We start from the raw sequence: 11,970 nt of genomic DNA, 5'->3' as shown, positions 1-11,970 counted from the left end.
TTTTCAATACATCACTTTTATTTCAAACATGGCACAAGAATTTATTTGACATCAGCATGTTCAGTAATGTGTTAACAGTTAAGTACGTGCGTTATTGGCATCCATATATATGATTCATTTACACGTGCCGACATGGTCTTGTTCAGAAAATTTACCTGCAGTAAATACAGAGACAAGTCATCATCACGAGTACTGAACATTAAACTGTATAACAATAAACGTTCTAAACTTGGGAAGTTAACATACTCTTGCATTCAGTATGGTAAACATATGCTGCGTATCTACATCAAAATATATGATAGTATGTCACTTTAGAGAAATTTTAGCATTTTTATGCCGTTTCGCCTTTTTGTGACAGCTAATAAGTACAGCTTTAATGCTAAATGTCATCATATATTAAAATGTGCTCTACTGTGTTCAGACTGTGCCTTACGTAATACATTTATCCTCATTTTCCTTTTAGCTTTAATCAAAATTGCTTGGCCAGATCACGTTTTATCGACGGGTTCACAAAGTCTCCAAATGAAACTGAAGTCTAAAAATACTGCAAACCAGACGGAGAAATTCTGCTCTAGAGGTTTGAAAGCTGAGGCTGGGCCAAAGTTTTCTAGGAATCTGCTGGTAAATAACGTTCAGAAAATAGGCTGTGCCGCCACAACAGGTCTAGCAACAAGAAATGGTGCTCTGGACACACCCACGCCATTCATGACATCTAAACATGGGAAACAGGTGTAGGTGTGCCAACCCTAACCCTCCACAACGCAACCAACCATGCTGTCATTTCACACCTGACTTCTGTTAACTCTGACAGATAGTATTTGCCTTATGGAAGATATTTTGGCAGTGACGTCTTAAAGGTGAGACCGAGTTGTCAGAAGCTCTGAATATTCCCTCAAGCTTCACTTTTAGGGTGACATGGGAATTTTTCTCTAACAGGACACGCCTTTGTGGAACCAGCCCCAGAGCCTGAAGCAAAGCTGCTTTCTTCAGGTTTTTCACAAATGCTCAGATGATGGGCAAACAGGTTGCTCTGTGTCCTCGTGCTATTTTTGACTTCAGGGTAAATGCCAAACTAGCTAACCAAATCACACCTGTTCAACACACAATGATATTTACACACCTCATTCATGTGGGCTTCATTCTTCTGACCTTTTAAGAAGCATTTATTTCTGACTTTTTAGTTTTGAGCAGCATTGCACATGCAAGTTTGGGATCTTTAATTTAAATTCTGACTTGCAGAGCCTCCCATCAACACTTCCATTGCACTGATTATCGATTATAAAATGGCACACACAAATGAAACAAAGAAAACTGTATGGATAAAATATTTTGTTCTATGTAGTCAAACAAAGTGGTTTAATAAAACAAGCAGGAAAGGCATCACAGGTACTCAAGAGTACATGGTTAGCTGAAGCCACTGCAAAGACAAGAGCAGAGATGACGCCATGAAATGCTGACCCACACAAATGATCCAAGCTCTAAATTCAAGGCAAAAATAAACTATTTCAACTACTTTACCTCTTGAACATTGACTTTGATTGTTCCATTGTTATCCTTATCCAGGGTTTTAAAGGCACCTGAATCAGATCAGATATTAAACCTTTAAGACAATTATTCTTGCTCTAAATCAATGGAGAGCCAGTTAAGTTCAAGACTGGTCTCTGAAACTCACGGCACATGGCATCAAGTCGCACAAGGCAGCCAATGTAGTTGTCAAAGTCCATGTTTCCGTTTTCGTCGCTGTACCTGCGAATGATCATCTGGAAGAGCTGATCATTTAGAGGGAACCCTGCAGAAGAGACATAAAGATGAAACCGATGTGTGCTACCATTAACCAGCACTTAGACACACAGAGGTTACATGCATGCTAAGTTCAGATTTAATTTTCAAGTTCAGAGTTAGCATGCCACAATAATCCAGCATCTTCAGTTTTACAAGCATGCAGAGCCACACAACGGCGGACAGTAAGCCAAGGCCTTTTTTTCTCAGCAACGGATGTAGCTTTACCTGTACAGATGTATATGGGAGATTAAATAAATCCTCACCAGCAGCTCTGAAAGCATTAGGCAGTTCATCAGCACCAATAACACCGGACCCATCTGCGTCGTAAGTCTTGTACACGCCCTAAACAGCAACAATACAGTTCATGTAAAGCAGGTATGCCACCTCAAACTGCCTGGTATCTCATTTACAAACTAGATACAAAACATTTCCTTTCACAACCTGGATAACGCCAAACACTTGAGAGGCAACAGCTTTAGGCTGTATGCCTATAAAAAAAGAGATAATAAGATAAAGCAGTAAACTTTGACATGCTACATATTTAAATGAGCTGAGACTGTACATGCGCTCAGGGACAATCGCGAATGTGTTCACTTTTTTATGTCATTAGCACTGAAATCACAGAAGTAGAAGCACGGGACAAAAGATAAACCTGCAGTACTTACCTGCCATCTTTTTATGTTGTTCCAGAGATGTTTGAATTCATGGAAGCCGAGTTTTCCAGTGCTGTCACTCTGAAACAGTATTAAGGACAACACCCAGAAAGTCCTTTTCTCCAGTTCAAGCTGGAGAACAGCTGCCCTACTCATACATACCTTGTATTTTCCAAAGGTGTGGCACATTTAGCTCAATATTCTACACTGTCACATGGGTTGCAGAACACACCAAGAAAACAAAAGACAGAAAGGATACGTCCATGACTGCCACCATGCTCCTGCAAGACTCAATGGAGAAACCATCTGTCTTCAGATCTCCGCCTACAACACAAGTCAGTCACTACGAATGCACATCTTCAAAGATGCACTGACAGCAGAAATACAGTTAAGACCCGAGTCAAAGCTGAAGGAAACAGAACAGGCTAAAGAATTATGCAGAGGTTGGTTAATGATCAAGTGCAAACAATTCTTACGTTTTGCAATGATTCTGTTCAGGATGTTCATCAGTTCAGAGGGGCTGACTTCCATGTCCTGTGTGACAAGTATAAATGAGAAAAGACTGAAAAAGCAGCACAGAAAGACATAAACGGTTTAAATTAAACACATTTAAGTGCCACCACTAAAACCCCAGAGTCAAAGATGAGTCCAGGTAGACACTCACATCTCCAGCTAGCTGCTGGAAGACTCGACGGAACTGTTTCTCCTCCTCGCTTTCATGCTGCTCTGCATATGCAACCGGCCTGCGTGGTGGAGGCTGTGGGACGGAGGCATGAGCATACATCAGAAACCCGGCCACCACGGCTACGTGACAACAACAACCAGCAGACACAGATGCTCGGGTAAAGTTCAGCACTTACAGGCTCAGAGGGCACAAACTGCTGGGGGTCGATGTTGCTACAAAGACAGAATCCGACATGAAACGGTGAGATTAAACCACAAAGCAGATTTATTTTGCCATATATTAGGATCATTTCTGCAGATTCTCACCTGACAACATCGATGATGCCGCTGATGAATTTTTTGGCAAAGAACATCCTCTCAACTGTGAATAAAATCAGTCAGTTCATGGATTTATTTTCATCACGATGAATGAGCTCATCTTTATGGGAACACTACAGTTTGTTTCTGGTTTAACGTATTGCTAAAAGAAAATCCACGTGAAAATATAACGATGGCTAAATTTCGGACAACCGCAAAAACAACCTTGTGGTCTGGTTTTCAGACGGTAAAAACGTAGACATGTAATGTTTTCTAATCTTTATTAATTTAATCTCAGTTAAAGTCGTTATTTAAAAAAAATAACTAAATAAATAAAGCTGGATCCGGACTTTTTTCGTGTGCACAATGTAATTAGAGAAAGGCACTCCCCTCTTAAATATTTCCTGTTGTGGATAACAACTCACACCACACCCAAATGCAAAAGATTTACCAGCTTTTTATTTAAAAAAAAAAGAAAAAAAGACATATAATCGGTTTGTATAGCCATCTCCGCACTAAATGAAGTTAAGTAACATCAACAAAGCTGTTAGACAAACTTAGAAATCTAAGCTTCGCGTCATGTTAGCTAGTTTTTGACAACTTTAGCATCATGTTAGCTTGTTTTTGACAACTTTAGCATCATGTTAGCTTATTTTTGACAACTTTAGCATCATGTTAGCTTGTTTTTGACAACTTTAGCATCATGTTAGCTAGTTTTTGACAACTTTAGCATCATGTTAGCTTGTGTTTTTGACAACTTGAGCTATTTAACAGCTTGAAAAGTCCTGTTCAACTCTTTAGTAGAAACCTTCAACTATGACAGACTGCGCTAGCACTAGCGTTAGCTAACCCGACGTTAACTTAGCTGTTATCTTTTAATTTAGCATAACTGGCCGAATACAACAACAATCAAATCTCGCTCCACTTCTGATATTAAAAAAAAACGACCCTCATCTTACAGTTATGGAAGCTGAAGCAGGAGTTACCGTGTGGCAGCAGCGCTTGTAGGGTTAGAAGCAGGATGTGTCCCAGCCTGCAGGAGCTCCACTGAACGCGGTCGGTGGGAGGGTCCGTGAACACACCCCAGCCCCCGCTGCGGCGGAGAGCAGGAGGAGGAGCGTTAACTCCGGTTTCCGTCTTTGCTTTGGTCACAAATAATGAACAGCACCGCTTAGTGAGCTGCGACACAGATGATTGTTTTTAATGTCCAGGTCTGCTGACAGTAAACTCCTCTAGAAAAGATAAATGTTGTGATGGGGGTTTGCTGTCGGTAGGGTCAGTGTGACCTCAACAAAAAACAAACATTTGGATTCCTAACTACTGAAGAATATTAAGTAGCTTATTAAGAACATAATAAACTAATGAATATTTAATACATCATACCAAATAACATTTCTTTTGCTATACAGCATTTAAAACATCCATCCAGCTTCCTGCTGGGACACTGAAAAGTTCCTTAAGGTTTTAGCTTTGTGATGGGAGATGTCCATGTCTGTGAACCACCACAGTGTGGCAAAAGCTTCCATTATTTTTGTTCCAAACCAATGTTAAAATGTCACATGCACGTGTAATTTTGGCAGCATTAATGGCCTCCAGCCTTTTAGTTTATCCTTGCACCTATCTGGTGGTCTGGTCTAATGCTGCGATTAACCTGTATTTAATTAGCAGGGGTCCTTTTTACAGATCTAATCAGACCTCAGTTCTCCTTAATGTTTTTCACTCAGGTCTAGTCTCAATGCCGGTAGTATAACCCATTCAGACTTTCAAACCTAGTGCAATGTGACCTTTGTCGAGCCTTTTTAGGTGACAAAACAATGATTTGACAAGAAAAAAAGCACAAGTGCAGTATTTATAAAAATGAAATAAATAAAAAAACATTCCACGTTGTTTCCTAAACACTTTTGTTTCACCTTAGTGTAAAAATTATGTAGGTATAGAGACATTAAACAAAAGAATCATGACTTGCACAGGAAAACGGAAACAGCTCTGCTTATGTCCTCTTCTGCTTGCTGCATTTCATAGTTATGTCCAATAACCAAACCAACTCAGTGACAATGATACTGTACGTTCTAATACTACCATTTAAAAACGTTTTCAATTTTTAATTAAAATGTTTTTGCATAAAATAATAAGCCAAAATCTCAACTAAAATGAACTTCCAAATATTTGGATGCAATGATTTTGTTGTAAAAGTAGAACATATATGTCTAGAGGGATTGCGGAGGATGGAAAGTATTCAGATCTTATAAGGTCAGTGATATCTTGGACCTGAACTAGAAAAAGAAAACCAGAGTCGAGCTCTTGAGCCGCTGACAGGCAAGTTTCCACTAACACTTTCCACAGGATTCCTCAATTCATTCAATTTCACCATTCCTTAATTTTACTTTGATTAATAAACAAAATATTTATTCTCAGACGTGTTTTTAGCATGCCTGTTAGATGAGGCTTGCCCGTGGACTTTAAAGATGCCAGAATGACAGCACCCAAACGGAATAATTAAACACAGCTTAACGAGAAGGGACACACTGGTGTTTTTTTTATTCACTTCAGCAAAACCCAATTTTGTGATAATTAGATCAAACAAGTAGCAATTTATCTATACTTGTAAAGAAGTTTTAACTTTTTTCTTTTGTTCTGCAAGACAATGTAAGATATTCTTCTTTTTTTTTTTTTTAACTTGTCCTGTTCAGCATCGTAGCAGCAAAATGATAATCTGGTTTCTGTATCGTGCTGAACAAATTTGCTCTGCCAAGGGGAGGCCATGGGTAAGGCTCCTCTTGATAATCTGATTCATTTATTTATTTACTTTGACTCATGGAATCTATGTAATCTTGCTGGACCTGACCGGAGGAGAGCCCCAGCAAGAGCCCCCCACGGTCTTGGGGCACATAACCCACCCACCATGCCCCGTGGGGGACACCCCAGGCGGACCAGAGGACAGCGAGGAAATGGACATCCAGATTGTTATCGGTAAAAAAGCTCGTTTTCTATTTGATATTTTTCACGTTGTTTATTTGTGATGTATGTTTTATGTGTCTATAGATAGTTGTTGCTTTTCTTGGCCATGACCCACCTGCTAAAGAGGTGGAAATGTCAGTGTGACTTTTCCCTGGTTAAATAAAGGTTGTAACACTGGCAAAGCTTGCATACATTACTGTGACAGCAGCTTCAATGCAGCCGAAACTAAACATCTGCTGCCTTCAGGACCATCCACACATTCTACATTCTGTACACATTACAGAGGAAGAGGGAACTTTTACCGGACTGGCCCACCGGCTCTGCCCAGAACAGAAAATGTGTGGAGGATAATAAAGTGAAAAATAAAACAACAACCCTGTGGAGAGGAATGATCAAATCTGAAAGAAGTAAAAGTTTTTCTTTCCCAACTTTTTTTTAATGCATTGCAAACCTGAAACAAAAATATAAATGTATATTTTAAAAAATACATGAAATTCCTTAAGTTCCTACTTTTAATTTAATTTAATTTAATTTAATTTAATTTAATTTAATTTAATTTAATTTAATTTAATTTAATTCCAACATTTTTTCTGGTTTGGGATGAATAAACTAGTGATAACCGGTGTGGTCTGTGTGTAATCTCTACAGCACTAAAAAGCTGTGCTTTGTCTTTCCATTTCACAAAAGTTATAAACGTCTCAACCAACCACTCAGGTTCAGCTCAACTTCACACTCTGAGTTTATGCCTTATCAGTGTTGTTTGTGCTGCCTTCAAAATTTCATAACAACTCCCCAAGAATGTCTGGTGTGCGCGTCCCACAGGATAAAACCAGTAGGTGGAGCCAGAGAGCATAAGGCTAACTTACTGCAAATATGTTTCCTCTGTATCCACCATACAAGTATTCTGGGTGCAAGCCATTTGTAGATCTGCCTCTAATTATCTAAATAACACCAGTTTTGCTCGGTTGAGATCACTCTTCTCACTTGCTGATATTAACATGAACCACAATATGCCATTTAGGCTCGTAAAACTCAGTATAAATCTTTCATAAGTGGATGTTTGGCTGCAGAATTTCAATTTAAATGACAACATGAGAAAAGGTTATGTTCTTTTTCATAATAAATGCATTAAAAAGAAGATTTCCTAAACATAATGGGTCAGCAAACTGCTAATTTTGTGCGGTGGCATTGCTTAAATGTCACTCCGAGCCTTTTGACGTACAGTATGAAAACATAGTGCCTTCTCCATTAGGATTAAATAAATGATCTTGGCTGCATTTATTTTATGTACATATGTAGAGAAGTGTCCTGACTTTCAGACTCACAGGTCTTGTAAAGAGCTCCAGTGTTTTACTGTAACTACTCCTCTTAACCACCCATCCAGCCTGTCGCAGACGCTTCGCCTGCTGCCTCCACAGCTGATCTGTCCGGGTCCTCCCATCCGCTGCACAAACACAACACAGAATCAAGGTTTTATCATACGGATGCAGTATGAGAAATCTTCCATTCACGACTGCTTAATCCCTTTTTTTGCTCCTCATAACCTCTTGCTGTGCAAAAATCTTTTCATTTAAAAAAAGGTGCAGAAATAGTTTCCAAATCTACCTGCTTGTTTCTCTCAGCTGCTCCTTACTTGTCACTAAATTATATATACATTATGGCAGGGTGTTGCATCACTGCCTCACTTTGGTTCCTGCAAACAAAACATCCCATATGTAAGTGTTTGTGCGCAACGTTGGGACTTATTATCACCTCACACTGTACAGTGCCAGAGCATTTGAAGATAGAACATTAACTGTGATACATTCATGGTGCATGCAAAGTGAATCCCGATATTTAAGATTTGATATGTGGAGTGCTGGAACAGTGATATGTTTCTTTCAGATCCCACTCCAGCTAAAATTACTCCATCCATGAAATAGAGGTATCCATGGTTACTTCAGGAGCCATGTTAAAGGGTGCCTCAGCGTACTCCACACTACAGCACTTTCCACCTTTTTCCCTCATTCATCACTTGAAAGAAATCACTGTGCCACCTCAAGGTTTCCGACAGCCACAATTTGGTTTTTGCAAATGAGATTTGTGGTGAATAATCTAAATTATACTGATGAGGACAGACTGGCTATTAAATATTTCTGAATTATGAATGCAAAGCACATTACATCTGCAGCTACCTGATGACTCTTCAAGAGTGAAATGCAGAGCTTACGTAGTTCAACGCTACAAAAACTGCAGGGTGACATATTGTATGGGAGCATCACTGGTACAGCATTCGCAGTCCTCAGAGCAACCTGTTACCTTGACAACACAATTTTATCATTCAAGTCCATTGCTACCTTCTCTCACAGCAGGAATCAAATGTGTCTTAAATGTATACGGCTGCAAGGTTTTATTCCTTATTTCAAGGTAGGAAGGAGACATCCGCTGCGTTGAGATGTGCAGAAAATCCTAAAATCTGATTTCATTCAATTTCTGCACAGTTGAACATACAGGATTATTTTCCTGCTTTTACAATGTTTAGAATCTGCTTTTCATTCAAAGTGATACAAAAAAACTAAAACAAAAGCAGCCTGGAATGTACAAGATTAAAGCTGGAGGATGAGGTGATTATTAAGACTGAAAATGTTGAAAACCACTGGATGAATATTATCAGTAAACAGCATATTTTTTCTTATTACATGACATCATGGGGGACAACCTGACGAGCATTAATATGAACAAACACTGACCACAATTTACTGTTTCTGACGACTTATTTGTGCAGGTTTATGCAAGTTTAAGGCCATATTTGCAATTTAATCAGGTGCTCTGATAATGTTTTTGTAGGCTGCATTCAAACTTTACGTGAGGCCCCGGGAGGAATTCTAAGATTTCCCAGATGCATAAAATAAAATAAAATAAAATAAAATAAAAACTTTAATCACTCTGGAAACTCAGAGCCGTTAGAAGAGAAGGGACATACAATAACATCTAATTAGAATTAGAGACGTTTCTTTATATGTTTAAATTTAGTTTGGTTTTATACAAACAGATTTATTCTGAACAAATTTAAACAATGAAAAGATTTTAAATGATTTTAACAAAACATTATAGCTGAATTTCAAATTCATATTTTTTAATGCCTTAGTTATAATTTATGTTCAATAGTCAATTTATTTTAATATCCTGCAAATAGCAAAGAATAACTTTCAACAGGAAAATAAAGTTTCATTACTTTGAAAATGGGACATTTTTAAAAAAGCTACTTAAAAAATTCAGCAGCCTGCAGCATGTTGCTTCATCTAGAGGAAAAAGACCACGGCCACCCTCTGTAAGCGCAGCGCTGCATGTAGACGTGTGCGATGCCGCTTCCAAAAGCATTTGCTTGATAATGAACAAGGTCAAACAGCGTAGGAGGAATAGCTGTGTTGGATGGCTCATGGCTGTCAGTACATAAAAATCATGAAGCAGAATTTGAACTGTACTCAAATCTGAGCTCAAACTTCCCACGTACAAGCATGCTCGTGTTAAAAACAAGCAGAAGAGGCTGCCAGCACGGTAAGTGGATTTTACTGGGTAGCGTAACAGGCTGTCATTATAGAACATAAAATCATGAAATGAGATCAAAAACAGTCATTTTAAGATGCTAAAAATAACTCCAATGGGGAGAAAATTGCCACATGCAAGACAAGTGACAGCTGACTCAAATTAAGTGAAGGAGCTCTAAATAATCAATTCCCACTAAAAACAAGCCTCTGTAGAATTTAAAATCTCAACATGAGACTTAGATCTGCTTGTGTGCCTTCATAGCTCTGCACAAGTGAGTATTTCAAACTTGTATGGACTTTGAAATATGAAACAGGAGTGCTTTACTTGAAAATACGTTCATTTATTTGTGCAACAATGAGCCTGCATAGTCCTGGTTATCATCCAGTTAGAGACAGTTGGCAAAGCTTACCCTCTGAATATTTTGTGATTGATTTACTGTATTTAGGGTTAGATTTAGGGTCAGTTTGCATCCACTGACTGCTTATTAGCTGCCTGACAGTGAGGGTTCCTCCTCGATCCGCTAGATTAAAGGAAAAAGGTCTATCGGTTCCAGAGTTGACGTTTTACTGTGTAACCCTGTCATAAAGAGCCTTTATCACTGGCAGGGTTCATTCCTCTGCAGGATGCCTGCTCAGAGGTTTCTGCATTGCAGAGGTAATTACTGGATGTCCCATGTTTGCACCGTGTCTGTGTGATGGCGTCATCGGTCTGTTCACCACTTTGGTCCAAACTGGAAATACTCATTCTGCTGCCCTCTGATGACGGAGTAGGAGCAGCTGGAGCAGCTGGAGCTCAGGAGCTCTTTTTCATCAAACATCACTGGTTGAGCCCCAACTTCATCAGTCAGTGCAAGTCTTTGGACAAGATATTCCACCTCAGTATTCCTCACTTGTAAGTTGCTTTGGGTAAAAACATCTGATAAATAAATGTTGTAGAGACTTCCACCCACCTTGGTGATACCTCACTGTTCCACTGAAGGTTGACATTTTATCTTTGTTCATTTTAGATGATGTCTTGACATTTATCTGCCGCAATGAGCTTGACATTTGTGGTTGAATGTGTTAGAATAAACTGTGGTTCAGACATTCCTGCAACCCTAATGTGAAAAATGTAATCATTCAGTTGATCCTCTGACCTATCACCTACTGCTTCCATCACAAAATGTCTCAAATATTTTGGTTTATGCCCAAGCATCCGCTAAACTAAGAACATTCCTGTCAGCCTTGGCAGTACTTATGGTTATGAAATGCTATCATGCTGAACTCAGATGATAAGGTGCATCCCATTTGATCAAGGAAATCAGATTTTCTGAGATTCTAAAGGAAAAAAATAGTAATGTCCTGATGTTCGACTGATTAAGTTGGAGCAGTCTAACCTGCCCCAACATGGCTACCCCTCCAGAATAAAGTGCCACATATCTTACTGTTCAGCATCTGTTGTTGAAGGCTATGCCATTTGTATTTTTACCAACATGTCTTCTAATGATGGCCAGCAAACAGTCCAACCTGGTGGGACATCATTCCCAGCTCAGAGTGTTGAGTCCCAAGGAAAACTGGGATGCAGATTGTCTTTGTCCCTGTTAGGACGGTTGTCTTATAGTTTACATCTGAGCGTTGTGGCCCATTTGAATCCCTACTCACACACCTAACCCCCCACCCTACCTAACCTCATCTGTGTCATTAGCATGACCTTAACCATCATATCTGAAAGCCTAACCCCAACATTTAACCCTCAGCCATATAGGAAGCTTTTCTGATTTCTCCCATAGCAGGTCCTGGAAACATATATACAGATTCAGAACAAAAGAAAAAACAAAAAGACCACATAGGTCATTTTTCCACACCGTTAAATATAACTAATGAACACCCTGTAAACACCTCCCCTACAAGCCTGGAAGGAAACACTACTCGTACGAGTGCTCCCACATCAGAGCAAGATTTCCCTTAACAGGCAACAAATGTAGAACAAAATGCTAAATCTGGCTTATGTTTGGATAATAACACAACGCTGTACTAAGACACTTTTGTCCCTTCCTGGTTAGGTTTAGGCTACAGCATCATTTGGTTGG

The 11,970-nt window shown here is 39.2% G+C and overlaps 1 protein-coding gene across 2 annotated transcripts; it reads right to left on the bottom strand.

Moving 5' to 3' along the window:
- capns1a (calpain, small subunit 1 a) lies at positions 1-4,552 on the bottom strand. 2 transcript variants are annotated; one of them, XM_042007624.1, is made up of 11 exons: positions 4,403-4,552; positions 3,426-3,480; positions 3,296-3,332; positions 3,100-3,192; positions 2,912-2,969; positions 2,695-2,759; positions 2,448-2,516; positions 2,046-2,124; positions 1,673-1,789; positions 1,519-1,577; positions 1-1,417 (listed from the first exon to the last, which is right to left on the bottom strand). In XM_042007624.1, exons 2-11 carry the CDS (start codon positions 3,470-3,472, stop codon positions 1,391-1,393), a joined length of 651 nt encoding a protein of 216 aa, XP_041863558.1. In that variant the 5' UTR covers positions 3,473-3,480; positions 4,403-4,552; the 3' UTR covers positions 1-1,390. The 2 variants fall into 2 exon arrangements, with proteins under 2 accessions (XP_041863558.1, XP_041863559.1); XM_042007625.1 differs by having other exon boundaries at positions 4,376-4,489.
- Between the last annotated feature and the right edge of the window lie 7,418 nt (positions 4,553-11,970).

Source organism: Melanotaenia boesemani, chromosome 15 (assembly GCF_017639745.1).
Source record: "Melanotaenia boesemani isolate fMelBoe1 chromosome 15, fMelBoe1.pri, whole genome shotgun sequence".
NCBI lineage: Eukaryota > Metazoa > Chordata > Actinopteri > Atheriniformes > Melanotaeniidae > Melanotaenia > Melanotaenia boesemani.
This window is presented reverse-complemented; position numbering and strand designations above follow the sequence as displayed.

What these genes read in the sequence shown, in the direction of transcription:
- capns1a (XM_042007624.1), bottom strand. Translation starts at nt 3,472, where the DNA reads ATGTTCTTTGCCAAAAAATTCATCAGCGGCATCATCGATGTTGTCAG. An exon ending in GAACAGAATCATTGCAAAAC is followed by an intron (nt 2,760 to 2,911) that starts GTAAGAATTGTT and finishes CTTGTGTTGTAG; the next exon opens with GCGGAGATCTGAAGACAGAT. An exon ending in GCGACTTGATGCCATGTGCC is followed by an intron (nt 1,578 to 1,672) that starts GTGAGTTTCAGA and finishes GATCTGATTCAG; the next exon opens with GTGCCTTTAAAACCCTGGAT.